General features: G+C 45.0%; 2 protein-coding genes across 4 annotated transcripts in view; both read left to right on the top strand.

The window, feature by feature from the left end:
• SPON2 (spondin 2) overlaps window positions 1-5,907 on the top strand; it is a 40,229-nt gene extending 34,322 nt beyond the window's left edge. For all 3 annotated transcript variants that reach the window (XM_068275590.1, XM_068275582.1, XM_068275572.1), the window contains 2 exons: window positions 988-1,162; window positions 3,938-5,907. In XM_068275590.1, the coding sequence (XP_068131691.1) occupies window positions 988-1,162; window positions 3,938-4,116 (354 nt within the window). In that variant the 3' untranslated portion in view covers window positions 4,117-5,907. The remainder of the gene's footprint in view (window positions 1-987; window positions 1,163-3,937) is intronic.
• Window positions 5,908-14,553: 8,646 nt separating this feature from the next.
• The window catches only part of LOC137555712 (transmembrane emp24 domain-containing protein 11-like), a 53,725-nt gene continuing 52,663 nt past the window's right edge, over window positions 14,554-15,615 (top strand). The window contains exon 1 of the mRNA XM_068271591.1: window positions 14,554-14,686. Coding sequence (XP_068127692.1) covers window positions 14,554-14,686 — 133 coding nt within the window. The remainder of the gene's footprint in view (window positions 14,687-15,615) is intronic.

The raw sequence follows: 15,615 nt of genomic DNA, 5'->3' as shown, positions 1-15,615 counted from the left end.
TTCAGTTTTCGATTTGGCCAACTAGCAGAAAAGGCCCTAAATTCAAACCATCTACTAAAACATTAACACATAAAATAGATATTTTTAGACAATTATAGAAATTAAAATTGTTGCTGACAAAGGCCATTTCAGCCAATATTCTGAGACATGAATCATCTTTCTTTATTACAAGGAAAGAACTTTCTTTAGGGCAAACCTGATCTACTAGGTTGAGTTCTTTTTGGCTTGGCACTTGAGGGGGTGTCATCAAGGCCAGTTTAAGGGGCCCCGGGGCAAACTGAAGTGTGGGAGCCCCTTGCCTGAGACGCCAACCCCCCTCACTCCCCTTCCCTCTGGCCATTACAGTGTTTACACATTACATGCCGGGTCATAGAGAAAGAGGGAGACAGCATGCTTTAGAGTGTACGGATTGTGCAGCCGCTGCCCACTCGCCGGAACAGATAAGTAATTACCCAAGCTATTACACTTGCAGGGACCCGGGTAGCAGTGCGGGGAGCGCAGCATTTGGCAGGGTTGGCGGGGCCCCTGCAGAGGTTGGGGCCCTGGGACAATTGCCCCCATTGCCTCTACGGCAGCGCCGGCCCTGGGTGTCATAAAATTATGGCAAACCTTCTTGTTAGCGAGAAACTCCATTCTGAAGTGCACTGAATCTTTGTGCGAGTATTACACTTAAAAAATTGATTTATTTTCTCCCAATCTTTTCTTTCTGAGCTGATATTTTGATTCTGAATACTTTGCGATATGCATGGTGAGGAGCGTGATGAGGGTGAGGTTCGAGGTGTGGCAGGGGCGTGTCTTAAATTGTCCCTCTTTCTTATCTTAAAAAGTTGGGAGATATAGTATTACCGTTTTAATACAGGACTCAACAAACAATTTCAACTCAAAAACAATCTCTCAGAACCTGTTTGTGAGTAGAGGACTGCTTGTAGTGTTAAAAACGAAATAAAAACGATGAATGAAAATGTTATACTCATTCTTGTTCTGCAGATTACGTCCTCCTCACCTAATCATCCAGCAAACTCCTTCTTCTATCCCCGGCTGAAGAGACTACCGCCAATTGCCAAAGTGACATTCACCAAACTCAAAGGCAAAATCATGTCCTTTCTGGATATCATATCAAATGTGACGACTACGGGAAACGAAATAGAGGAAGATGTCTCGGGTACGTCAGTTATTACTCTGCATATAAAGACTGTGGATACTTCAAGGGAACCTGAGGTCAGCACCAATAAACTCCTGTCATGTATGGTTAGTGCCATGTTTGTGCCCATTTGTACTTCAAAAATTAAGGTTTGTGCTGCTTTTGTTTTGAAGATAACAATTATTTTTTCGCAGACACATTACCCAGCCGCCGTACAACAGCCTATGGACATGAAACTGGTATGGATTTTATGATATTCAAGTTTTTATAAAGGTCAAAAGTTCAGAAAAGTTCATTCAGCCTTCGCAACATTTTAGGTGGGCTGAGTGAACTTATGACTTCTATAAAAAAAAATGTCCATGGGCTGTACAGGGCATACAGTCAAAAATGGCGCCAGGAAAAAATGGCCAATGGAGCCGCCGCTAGTGTGTAAAACGCTATTTTGCGTTTTAATGTTAAAACATTAAATAGCATTTTAATGTTAAAACGCTATTTAATGTTTTAACATTAAAACGCAAAATAGCGTTTTACACACTAGCGGCTGCCCCGTGCGCCATTTTTTATTATATGTAAAATATATACATAATAAATAAAGCAATAAATATTAATAAATATAAATAATGTGTGTGTGTGTGTATGTATATATATATATATATATATATATATATATATATATACACACACATACATACATTATTTATATTTATTAATATTTTATTTTTTATGTATATACATTTAACATTAAAACGCTATTTAATGTTTTAACATTAAAACGCAAAATAGAGTTTTACACACATTGGCGGCGGCTCCATGCGCCATTTTTTTCCCGGCGCCATTTTTTCCTGCTCCCCTGTACAGGTACTGGGTGATGTTATTGTCTGGGGAAAATAACAATTTCTATTATCTTCAAAACAGAAGCAGCACAAATCTTAATTTTGCACCACAAAACGGGCACAGACATGGAACTAACCAAACATGATGGAGTTTTTATTTTTGCTGATTGTAGAGTGGCAGGGGGGAATGCACTGCGTACGGACCCCCTGGAAACCCCCTCATGAAATTCATTGCTCTTTCTTTTGATATATGTCAATTTACACTACCGTTAAGTTTGCTACATTATTTGTCATTTTCCGCATTTAAAGGTCTACTTTTTTCCTATGAAACTTTAAAATCGATTTTCTCAAAAACTATAAGGTCTTTTTGAAAAAAATGTTTCCTCTTGTACCCACTGTCCCTATTCACATACCCTGCAAATTTGGTGTTTCTAACATATAAGGGGGCTTTGCTATTAACGGTTAAAGTCGGCGGTCCGCTGCGGGTTCGCAAATTCTTGAGGAAATTTGCATTCGCCGTTCACGAATGGAAAATTCTATGATCGCGACATCTCTATTAACCAGATGTTAAAGGAGCACAATCAAACCAAGTGTTCTAAAATGACAATGTACAAATAATGTCTAAGCAGCTGTATAAACATTTTCCTACTTTGCATGTTAAATATCAGAGGCAAAAGCTTTAATTCATTGTGTATAGATTTTAGCTACTTTTGGAATGTCTCATTTTCAAAGGTATAAATCTCTGCAGTCTGAAATGCTAAGATCAGTGTAATATTGAAGCAGAGTTATATGAAAAGCCTGTGAGGTGTCAGGTTTCACTCACACAATTACAAGTGTTTATGTTGCACATAAGAAAAAGTAGATAGCGTCCAAACACTATGATACGAAATGCGTGTAAAGATATACAGTCACATACTCCAGTATATGTGAGTTAACAATAAGATCACTGATGTTCTCCAGCCTAAGCAAATAAACTGCTTTGTAGTGTACTTTAGTCTCCTTCAGCCTTCCTGCAAGATGCTGAATATACAAATATTGCTTTTTGAGGTCTATGTCCTATATATAGGGCCGGATGTATGGAAAGGCCACCAAGGTCCACGCTTTAGGCAGCAGCTGGTCATGAGGCGGCTGGACATGGAAGAGGGATTGCTGTACATGAAGAGGCTGGAACTGGAATATAGAGGTTACAACTTAGGAGCAACAGATGGAAATAGGGAGCTGCTGCCCAAGGGATCTGTATATAACTGAAGGGAGATGCTGTACCTGATGAAGGGCTTCGCCCGAAACTAGTAGTGCGTTTCCTTGTCATACCTTAATACAGCAAGGTTGCTATATTTGTGTGCTGTTGTTCTACTCACCGATAATTGGATGCTGTACATTAAAAAGGGACTGCTGCATATGAAAAGGGAGCAAGGCTGGATTTATACTTTTAGTGCCCCTAGGCCAGGGATCTGCAAACTTGGCTCTTCAGCTGTTAAGGAACTACAAGTCCCACAATGCATTGCAGGAGTCTGACAGCCACAGTCATGATTCATAAAGTCAAATGCATTGTGGGACTTGTAGTTCCTAAACAGCTGGATAGCCAAGGGTGCAGATCACTGCCCTAGGCCAACTTCCTTGCTCCTCCCCTTCTTTGTGCAGTAGCATCACCCACATTCCATATGCAGCCTGCCCATTCCATGTGAACTATCTATTTGCAGCAGACTTTCATTTATAGCTCTGATGGGCAGCAGCACCCCTCTTCCATGTGTTGTTTTCCGTTTGCAGCCCCCTTTTTCCTTCTCTTCCGGGTCCAGGCGATCCCTCAGGCTGCAGCCACCTAAGGCCTGGGCCTTTGTGACCTTTCCTGAAGGGGAGAGACAAAAAAGTTGGCTTAGGGGCGGAAAAAGTATAAACCCAGCCTTGCCTGTGTGCTAATGTGTTTGCTTTGTGCTTCTTACACTCTCTCCCTTGCTTGTTTCAGAAACCCCTCTGGACTGCGAGGTTTCTGTCTGGTCTCCTTGGGGTCTCTGCAAAGGTAGCTGCGGATCCAGTGGAATGAAGGCTCGAACCCGATACGTACGCATGAACCCGGCCAACAATGGCACTGCCTGCCCATCGCTCATGGACAACAAGGAATGTGACCCAGAAAACTGTATATAGGAAAAAATCCACTGTTAACTTATTTCAGGGATAGGTTCAATGTATCAGCCGTACATGTTAACCCAAGCAATCTAAAATCAGTATTCAATGGTTATTGATGTGCAGAGCCTTGCAGACTAGTCTTGTAGACCTGGACTCATCTCAGTGAACTGGAACTACAAAGACCAGAACGTAACCAGAAGTGACAGAAGAACCTTCCTGATTGACCTTCCTGATTCCAGCCCAAAGCCATCCCCAGATTGGGCTTTCCAAAATTGGTTTACTGAGTGGAGGCAGAAAGTGGTGCTATTGGGAAATCACCACCTCCAGGGCTGTTTCTGTAATATGATAGGAGCAGCTCTGGCAGGGGTGTAAGAACAAATCATGGGGCCCTGATGAGGCTTCCCCTATGGGCCACGCTCTCTTCATACATGGTGACCTCCATTGCCAGGGGAATCATCAGATGTGATCACCATGACCGCCCTACAGAAAACTAGTGTGGCCAAAACAACACCTGCTCCAGGGGGGGGCAAGCCCTGTATTGGAGGGGGATAAGTACTTGGGGGAATCTAGAGCCCTACCTTGTGTCTGTGGGGGCTGCTTTCCAAGCAATGCCTCTGAGCTCTGAATATGTTAAAATATGTTTCAAGAGAGGTTTTGTTTTCTATTAAAAACCTAAACATTTTCTCCTAATTCACAGAAAAGGCTTGATAACCGTAACATAAAATTGCACCTTGTGTGCGTTTTTCCTTTAAAATTGAATGCACAGAAACGCTCAGCATGTGCAAGGAGTTACGTGTGGGAAACTGTGCACGCCCTTTTCGCATGGACAACTGTGGTCCCATCCTAAGTCAGGCAGACAAAAACCATGTTGAAATTTCACCATAGCATGGTCATATTTGCAGCTCTGTTCTCTCTTTTTTCTCACTTCTGATGAGTCAGTGCTCACTCCCAGAGACAGTACTGAACACACAGAACAGCTGTCTTGTTTCTGCACACACTAGAGCAGACAGCATGACTCATCAGAAGTGAGAGAGTGAGGTGAAAGTTAGAAACTGGACAGGAACTAAAGATCTGACCGTAAACAGTTCTTTTTTAGGGTATAGTAGTGGATCCATACACAAATGTTAGAAGGACTATTACTTGAATCCCCTGTCGATCACTTGTTCTTCATACTTAGTAATAGCTGGACTCTGCTGGGCTGAATCTCCTTGTCTCTCTGTCTCTGGGCTCTTCTGCCACCATGCCGTACTGTAATGGAAAATAAACAGAAGTCAAATAGGAGACAGCAGGGGGCGGGATTTGCTGAGGCGTTCATATGCTCCTAATAAGAGTCCTCTAGAGATGACGACATTTGTCCCCAAGTGAAGTTATTACAAACCAATGACTAATTCAGCCTGCTTACTCAAAAATGCAAAGATCTGTTTTGGATTGATGGACTAAGTACTGCCAGCGGATCTCATCCTGCCAATAAAGTAATCAGCACTTTGTCGTTTACAGCCTCATATTACAAACTTGTTGATTCGCACTGATCACAGACTCCGCCGCCGCTGTCTAGATTCCTGGTCGTTGCTACACAAGGGCATCTGATGTAATTATTTTCTGACTTAGCTGTACTGAAAAATGGGAACCAATTGTCATTTTTTGCTGACTGTTCTTGCAGTTTAATATGCTACCTTTTTGGGGAGTTTTTTGTAAATGCCATAGTACTTATAGATTCCTCTTGTGTCAGAACAAGGGAAGTCCAGGCACCTTTCTTGCCTTGTTACTTTACTATGTGCTGTATAGTTGTGCTCAAGTATTGAAATTATATGATGGAATAAAAAAGGTTTTAAATTATGTTTCTGGAGTGCTGAATTATAAACAATTGCATTAAAGCAGCATCAAAATCTGACATAATATTCAATAAAAACATGTTTTCCTACTGTTTATATCCCATACAGTTATCAAATTTGCTTTTGTGAATAAGTATTATTATTCATTTAGAAATGACAAGTTCCCAAAGTACAATTTTTTTGCTCTGAGAGCTGACCTTGCATTTCATTCATAACTGGTGTATTCATATTGTACCCAGAAATGCTGAGTATCTGTCTGTGTTCTGGAGTGTCAAAATTGCCAGAGAATGTTTACATTCCTCACTTAATACAATTACGTAAACACAAGATAATGTTATCTCAAGTACAGATGTGTCCAGCTTTCCCTGCAGGGAGCTTGCAAGTCCTGTGTTTAACTAGTTGAATGCTGTTCTAGTAATAAAAAAAATGGTGGTAGTATATAATATGCTGTAAAGAATCTTTTAGAGCAAAGAAGAAATGATGTGTTTCAGACCACTTTAAAGTGTACCCGAGGTGACATGATGAGATAAATGTGTATGTACAGTGCAAAACATATTAACCTCCCTGGCGGTAATCCCGAGCCGAGCTCGGGCTAGCCGCCGGAGGCTTAATGGAAGTAAATGGAGGCAGTCGAGAGCTTTTACATACCTCCTGGGTGATCCAGATGTTGGTAGCCCTTCTATTTCCTGTCCTCGGAGGCTCTGAGTCATTCTGGTGAGATCACTGTCATTGATCTCACCAAAGTGTTACAGCGCCATCAGGTTGATGGAGATAAAATTGCAGCGTTGGAGCCCAGGGAGGTGAGTGAGAGCAGGGGCTGCTGCTGGCTTCCTGACAGCATGATTGTTTTCCTGATTTTAGGGTGTGAAATGTTCAGAAAAGACCCTAAAATCTGGAAATAATCATACCGCTAGGGAGGTTAATAACTAAGCTGTTTTACTTGTTTTATTTTGGTGAGTTAATTTCTAGGCATGGAAGTGACAGCTTCTGTCTTGCCGGTACCTTGTAGGGAATATAGTAAACATCACTGATAAGCAAACTACAGCCATAAAAGTTTTCCTGGCAGAATACAACTTCTGAGGGCAGGGAGAGATAAAATACATGCACTATTGACCTTTTTCTAACTTTGGGATACTTATTAAGCTGCCACTGATCAGAGGCAACAAAACATTCAATCTAGTCTGTAAATGTTTAAAAGAAACCTGAAATAATAGCCGCCCTGTGCCCACACTGTCCTGGAACGAACCTCCGGGCCCCCATTGTGGCTAAGTTTCATTATCAAAAGTACAGTAAAACACAATCCTCAGCGCTTGGTATAAGATGGATCTCTGCAGTCACCAATAGTGCTCTAAAACACAGATAAGGTGACCTTCACCAAGACAGTAATAAAAAACAAATGGTCACCAAAATATCATTAAAAGTAACCCATTTATTCAACAGTAAGAACAATAAAAAAAGTATACATATACTCACATCGAGGGCCTTTATGACAGGGACCCTTCGATGTGTAACATGTCTTGTATCAATACACTATAACCACTCTGCAGTAGAAGACAAATGCCCAGTCTCCAGTGCCCGACCGGTTTCGGCTCTCCACAGTCGTCAGGGAGAGAGAGCCGGTTTTGGCGGAGAGCTGAAACCGGTCGGGAACTGGAGACTGGGCATTTGTCTGCTACTGCACAGGTTGTGCTCAAGTTTTGGAATTAAAGGTTTTAAATTATGTTTCTGGAATGTTGAATTATAAACAATTGTGTTAAAGTGTACCCGAGGCAACAAACATGTGACATGATGGGGGGGGAGCACAGATCGGGGGACCCAGGTGAGGAAGACGGGGGTCCAACCCCCCTTACCGCTGCTGTGCCCAATACCCCCTTCCTGCCCGCTACCCCTTCGGCGGCCCCACACACCCACGGCTAGGCGGGTGCCGCCCCCCAGACTTTGCCGCCTGAGGAACCCGCCTCATGGGCAAACCGGCCCTGGCTGCCACTGAGCAGAGGCATTAAAACATTCAATCTAGCTTGTAAATGTTTAAAACTCAGTTCCTCTGGGTGTTTCAAATCCTACCCCATAGAGCCACATTAATCCATACCATGCACTGATGAGGATCAATCAGTTCAAAACAGTCTGTATGCATGTTGGATTATTGTGGCTCTGTAATATTAACAAGCTGACACATCATTGCATTCCAGCGGATCTGGAGTTGTGGACTGAGGACCCGTGGTCAGGGGGGAAAGGCTGCCCTGGAGTGGCAGCGCAGTGAAGGGGGAGCTGTGGGCACAGCGGCGGGGAAGGGGGGCCATCTCCCCCCCCCTTTCCTCACTTTGGGGCTCCCCCTTCCTGGCTCCCCCCTCCAGAATTGGGGTGTGTCAGCGGGCGGCAGGCGCAGCAGAACACTACCTCCTATACCCGGCGCTAGAGGAAGATCTGTGCGCCGCTGGTCTCGTGATGTCACTGACTAGACCAGAGCAGCGGCGCACAGATCTCCCGCTCGTACTTCTGGTGAAATGCTGTCAGATTACATGTAATTTTTGGGGAAACACTATGGCAGAGCTCAAAGTTCCCCGGCAGACCTTTTACAGCACTGCTAAGGTCATGTATATTTGGCCCCACCCGTGACCACGCCCACATTCTGTTGAGTGACCATGACCATTTTTCGGCATGCTGCGCAGGGTTTTTTTTTATCAGTGAAAGATATCCTTTGTAAATAAATTTTTATATCTTTGTTAGTAAAAAAAATAACGTGAAAGGTTGGCAACACAGAGCCCCATATAGTTAGGTAGCCAGGTATAGGTGCTCCCAGTGTTGGTAGCTAGGTACAGTTGCCCCCAGTATAGGTTGGCCAGGCACTCTCTTCACTTCCTGTTTCTGCCTGGTGCTGCCCCCAGACTTCTGCTGCCTGAGGAAGTCGTCTCACTCATCATGGGCCTGTGTAAATGTTAACATTATTATCTCTTGTGGCTGCCTGAGCCAAAAATTTGAGTGGGAGGGGTGTGGCGGCTAGATTTGCTTAATAATAGCAAAATATTACCATTTAAGCATGCATTATACTAGGCAGAGTTCCTCTTTACTAGAGTGCTGTTTGAATAGAGACATATCATTTTTCTCATTGCCTCTAGGAAGTCTATTAATGAGTAGCTGGAGTTGTGCAGTGGGAGTACACAGCACATATGGAAGCGCTATTAACATGATTTATTTTTGGATTGGATGTCTGTGTAATATTGTATACTGTATTTCTTCTGAGTGGAAGAGGGATTATCTGAGAAAACACTCCAGATGTATTATCTGTAGAATTCATTTTTGCATTCTTTGGAGAGTGTTTGAAATGTGTGTCTTGTTTTCAGCAGTAGATATTATTCTGCACAGCTAGCAGGAGTGTGCAGGGGTACAGACTGGCTACAGCACTCTCCAGTCAGCTGCAGACATTATAAGGTGGTCATATGTACAGGTATGGCCTGACTGGTATCAGACAAATTGGACGCCGCCATTGACTTTTATTGAAAATATCGGCAAGCTGGTGCCAAAGGGGAAATTCCTGTGCCAATGTTTTTTTTCTGGGTTTTTATTGTTTTAGCAGCAGAGTTCAGGTGTCCGGCAGTGCATAATTTGGAGCCCTATAATTATTGTTTTTTGCGGGGTTTAGGCATCAGAAGGAGGGTTTGTGCTGGGGGGGGGGGGGGGGCAGTTAGGGTTAGGTGTCAGGAAGGTGCTTTGAGAAGAGGGGGGCGGTTAGGGTTAGATGTCAAGAAGGGTTTCTTTGGGGGGATTAGGACTTAGGCCTCAGGAAGAGTGTTTGTGTGAGGGGGAGGGGCGGTAAGGGTTGGCCGTCATGTGGGAGAGTTCTGTGTAAGTGTAGAGTTAGGTTTAGATATATAGTGCATCTGTAACATCCTTTCTAATAATATCCGTGTCCCTGCGTCATCCTGTTCCTGTGTCTGTGTGTTGCGCTGCTGCCAGGGCCGGATTTGTACTCTTTACAGCTCAAGGCCACTGTCACCAGCCGCCCCTCTTCAGTATAGGTAGCCAGATGACCCCTCCCCCCTTCCCTCTAGTATAGGTAACCTGTTGACCTCCCCTCCAGTATAGGTAGCCAGATGACTCCCTTAATCCCTCCTTTTCCCACTCCCCCCCTTTCAGAAGAGGTAGCCAGCTCACCTTCACACCACAGCAGCCATCAGTGGCACGCAATTCTCAGCTCATCTCCAGTGCAGAAGCTTCCTCTTCCCCTCTATCTCCAATGCTGCCCAAGTCCATAGCTGCTGGCCACAATGCAAACTTGCAGAGAGCAAGGTGGCCACTGCACAGGCCGCTGGCAGCAGAGTACCATGGTCAGGCGCTCGCCTGATCTCCCTGCATTGCATAATTTGCAAGCTTGCAAATGCTGCATAAGTTCACCCTGCTGCTTTGGTGGCCTTGCTCTTATGGTACCCTAGGCCATGGCCTAGGTTGCCTTGCCCTAAATCTGGCCCTGGCTACTGCGCATGTGCAGGACAGACAGCCGTTGGGACAGGAGGCCGGGGAGCCTGGCGGACGGGAGCGCGAACGTGTGTGCATGGCAGACGGGTGCATGCATGCGCACTGACTGGTGTCGGTGGCGTGAAAAGACCCTGAGCCTGTTTTTAAACGGGCTTGGGTAAACTACTTCACTAATATTATGCTATCGAAAATTAAGACTTTAAACAATAGCATATCGGTAAATGTACCAATATTCTTCTATCAACAGTTTCCCTGCGCCTAATTTTCCTTGGTGCCTGGCTACACTTTAGCATTGTGCAATAAACAGAAATGCTCAGCTTAGCCATGCGTTTGTGTTCATTATACAGAGTAGGGAGGAGGAGTCAGACTAAACCAACAATCCCACTTATGAGCAGAAAGGCAAAAGGGGTCCACTTGATGACCATGGGTGATACCAGCAGAGAACAAGCCACTCCCAGATGTTCCGAGACTTAAGTTGGCCATCCACTATTCAATTATCGCTCAATTTTGTTTTCAATCAATATCACGATCGATTTAACGATCAATTATTTTATGACAAACTAAAGACCAGCATTGCAGATAAATCTTTTGATCAATGTCAGCGCTTAATATCACAGATGTTTAAATCCATTTCAAGTTAGGATTAATATGACATTTTTGTCTAATCGAATGTCTGACTGGGCAAAACAGGAGTAGAAAAAATTATGCCCTGTCTTATGCCTAATACACACGATAAGATTTTCAGCCAGATTTACTGCCAGATCGACATTTCCAGCATGTCCGATCTGATTTCCGATCAATTTTCCATAGAAATGAATGGAAAATTGATTGGAAATCAGATCGGATATGCTAGAAATAGTCGACTTGGCAGTAAATCTGCCAGAAAATCTCATTGTGTGTATTAGGCATTAGAACGTCAATGCATTCCTGGACGTACTATGTTAATAACTAATATGAACAGAAAAGTATTTCAGCAAACTTTAAAGAGTATATTAGTACTAAATCAAAAATGGAAAAGAAATACCATTGATGAGTACATATAATTTTATTTAATTTCTAATCATCATAATGGTAAACAGATTCATGTTTTATCATGTGATTTGCAACGTATATGCGTGTCCTTACAGGATACTGTCAGTCATGGGCTAGTACAAACAGATGCCAGTCAAGGTTTAGAATAAATATGATGGAACAACAAGGTTGTACATAAGGACAAATATACTAAGTTTCAAAGGCAAAAGTGTCCTTTTATCAGGGAAGAGGAGTTTTGAACATATACTGTAAATACTGAACTGATCTCTTGCACAGGATAGAAGGAAAGCAATGCACCCTGTATGTATTTAGGGAGTTTAGCCTGTCTAATTCCCCCTCATCTGTATGTACTTCCCAGGTCGCGGCTTAGCTTCCGATTGGAGGAAGCTCACAGGAGGCGGGCAGCGGCGGGGACAGAGGCAGGAGAGCGCACATAGAATAAGGCGCTCAGCCAGGCCATTGACCCGATTTTGTGCCCTCAAAAAATGTTTGCCTGATGAAGCGGGATTGTGACCCGTGAAACGCGTTGCAACTCTGGAGCTTTTAATAAAAAGTTACTTTATACTGTGAGTAACGTCCCATTGTCCACTGTGTCCAGTCTTTCTTTCTACGAGGGAGGTGAGTCCACCAACTTCCCCCTTTTAAACAGTTTTTAATCGATTTTACTCTACTTGGCGCCTCTGTGTTACTGCTTTACAAATTGTCTAGTCCACCCTTGGTGGAGGGGTGTATCCCCATTCCTTCCTGTCTACAGAGAGCGACTTCTTAAACCTGAGCGAAGTCAGGTTATAATTCTCCCCGCCCGCTTACCCAGTGGTTGCCTTTGTGGCGACCCACGTTTGTGAGTATAACCATTACTTTGTTGTACACCTGACTAATTGTCACTGAGATACTACACTATATTGGGCTCTCCTTTTGTCTCCTTCAAGCACATTGAATGACATACAGAAGGTAAATAGACTGCTAGCGACAAGCGCTAGCGCTTTTTACAGGGGGGCACAGTAGACCCCGGGGAGGGGGGGGGGGGGGGACTAGAGGCGGCAATAGCGAGTCCCAGAGGCATGTCATTATACACAGGACATGCCTCTGTGGTCTCTTAAGATTTCAAATACCCGCCTGGGGTTCTCTTTAAAGGTTATTATGCCGTTGTGTATCTTTTAGACCACAGAGGATGTTCTGAGTTCAGGTCCCCTTTAAAGAGGAACTGTAACATAAAAAGATCCCCTGGGGGGTACTCACCTCGGGTGGGGGAAGCCTCCGGATCCTAATGAGGCTTCCCACGCCGTCCTCCATCCGTCAGGGGTCTCGCTGCAGCCCTCCGTGGAGTCCGGGCACCGGTGACGTCAATATTTACCTTCCTGGCTCCTGCGCAGGCGCTCTGACGGCTGTCGGCTCCGAACTACACGGAAATACCCGATCGCCGTCGGGTCCGCTCTACTGCGCAGGCGCAAGTTTCCTGCGCCTGCGCAGTAGAGCGGACCCGAATGAGATCGGGTATTTCCGTGTAGTTCGGAATGGAAAGCCGCCACAGCGCCCCCGCTGGAGCCAGCAAAGGTAAATATTGAAATGACAGTCGGCACAGTCGCCGGCTGTTCGGAGGGCTGCGGAGAGACCCCCGTGGGACAGAGGACGGCGTGGGAAGCCTCATTAGGATCCGGAGGCTTCCCCCACCCGAGGTGAGTACCCCCCAGGGGATCTTTTGAATGTTACAGAGTCTCTTTAACAACCCTCCTGGCGGTAACCCCGAGCTGAACTCGGGGTAAGCCGCCGCGGAGGATATTTCAGCCCCTGGTAGGGTGATTAGCTCCATTTAAAGTGCTGTACATGCAGCTAGCACTTTGCTAGCCGCGCGTACAGCTTTATCGCCGCCGCTGCGCTGCGATCGCCTGCACGCAGCGGTGGAAGAGGGCCCCCCCCCCCCGCCGCCAGAGCCCTGCGCTGCCTGGACCAATGACTTCCGGGCAGCGCTAAGTGCTGGATCGGAGGCGGCTGACGTCAGGACGTCGGCTGACGTCATTCCGATCATCGCCATGGCGACAGGAAAAGCCAAACAGGGGAACGCGTTATATACGCATTCCCCTGTTTGCTATTGATGCCGGCGACGATCGCACTAGAGGGACACATGCGCCCTCTAGTGTTGTTTCATGTAGCTACCACTCTGGTAGCTTTACATGAAACAAAACAAAAAAAAATAAAATAAAATGTATTTCTGCCTATTTGGCACAATTAATTAACCGCCAGGAGGGTTATATTCAGTAGCACACAAACCAACTACATCCTACCAAACACAATTTCTCCAAGGAAGGATAATATATGCAAATATTCTAATAATCAAAAACTCCACAGAAATATTGAACTTGAAACAAAACACGTGCACGTCTGGTACTTCGTAATATCAAGTGGAGCAGTCTGTCTGTGTATGTCTTACAGTTGGGCATATATATCTGCTTTACAACACTTTAGCTGTTCACCGCCCTCCTCTGTTCTCTCCTAAATGCCCCCTGAGGCTACTTCTAGGTCATCCAGGTCCTTGATCATGCAGCCGGGAGCGCTCTGCACATGCGCACTACGTAATCACGCACTGCCAGGCCAGGATGTGTTCTGCCAGTCCAGCGCCTGCGCACTACTCCCTGACCTGGACAACCCAGAAGTAACTTCGAGGGGCATTTAGGAGAGAACAGAGGAGAACGGGTGAGCTTTAGGCATGAGGACTGCTCCCTGTACATGCCTGCTCCCCCCATTTTTAAAAATGTACTACAGCTCGGGTATCCTTTAAAAATTTCAAAAAAAACCCTTTTTGTTTTTAGTTCACTACGCTACTGTATTTGTATATTTTAATTTAGAACTAGTACGGCTGGACCCACCTCCTTTTGAATTTCTACCTGGTTCAAGTCCATTCCTACTTTTTTTTGTCATTTTGATGGGGAACTTTACTTTTTAACTGAGCGACATTATTCAAATTGAGCACCAGAGCTATAGATCTGTTAATGATTATTAATAAGCAAATATCAACCAGGTGGCTTTTCCCATGAGAACCAGTGTGGTAGCGTCACCAGTGAGTCTCGTCATTCGTGACATCTGAACTGGCTTCCATTACAGCTACACTGCAGCTACAGCCATGGCGGCACTGGTAGCACATCTGCTGCTCACTGTCTGTGCCAGCTCACTGGTGCATGCCATGTATTATCACTCTGCAGAAAAGGAGGAGAAATGCGTCATAGAGGATCTTCCCGGTAACATGCTGGTCACAGGTAAGAACGCTGCTTCTGAATAACGTATACAGCATCTGACAAAAGTGAGTGCACCGCTGTGACCGCTTACATTTTTAAAGGTATTGTATACCTTTAATGGGACAACACTGAAGAGATGACACTTTGGCCCATATGCAATAAACTTTTTCTCCTGAGCTATTTCCTAGGAGATAATTTTCATCCCTTTTTGTCCAGCATTTGACAGTTGAAAAAGTACCCAAACGTTGGTGAAGAGGTACTGGGGGGCATAGCAATAGCCCCCGCAAGGGATGCAGCCGCAAGGGGGGGTCAGAAGCCCAGGGGGCCCTGTAAGGTCCTAAGTCACTGACAATTAAGGGCATGGAGAGAAAAAGCTTTCTGCTCTCTGCACAATTGTTCTAATGACTGCATCTGCTCAGCCAGTGATTAGGAATCATACAACGTTTTGTAGACCGTCCCTATTCAGTGTGCAGCAGGGTCTTGTGTACAGCGCATTGCCCCCAACCTCTCTACCCCTCCCCATGTGCTGTGTACTGTAGTGATGCTGGAGAAGTCTGCAGAGCCCATTCTGATCCATCAGCGGTGGACAGAGTGAGTGTAATAAGAAGCTGCGGCTGGAAGCACACTTGTCTATTAGTTTTCTGTGTGCGTTTTTCTGTATGCATTTTCTGCACACCATCACGGGTGAGATTCACGAAAGCGTGATAACTGCTATCACAGCAGTTATCACGCGATGTGTGGCTCACATTGCGAACAGCGTTAGTTCATGTGATAAGCGAAGGCTATCGTGCGATCATGTGCGCTTTTCACGTGAAGCGCGCATGTGACCGCGCAATAACCTACGCTTATCACGTGAACTAATGCTGTTCGCTTGATAAGCAATGCGAGCCGCACATCGCGTGATAACTGCTGTGATAGCAGTTATCACGCTTTCGTGAATCGAACTCCAG

Source organism: Hyperolius riggenbachi, chromosome 1 (assembly GCF_040937935.1).
Source record: "Hyperolius riggenbachi isolate aHypRig1 chromosome 1, aHypRig1.pri, whole genome shotgun sequence".
In the NCBI taxonomy this organism is placed as follows: Eukaryota; Metazoa; Chordata; class Amphibia; order Anura; family Hyperoliidae; genus Hyperolius; species Hyperolius riggenbachi.
Note: the sequence above shows the minus strand (reverse complement) of the source record. Positions and strands in the feature narration are given on the sequence as shown.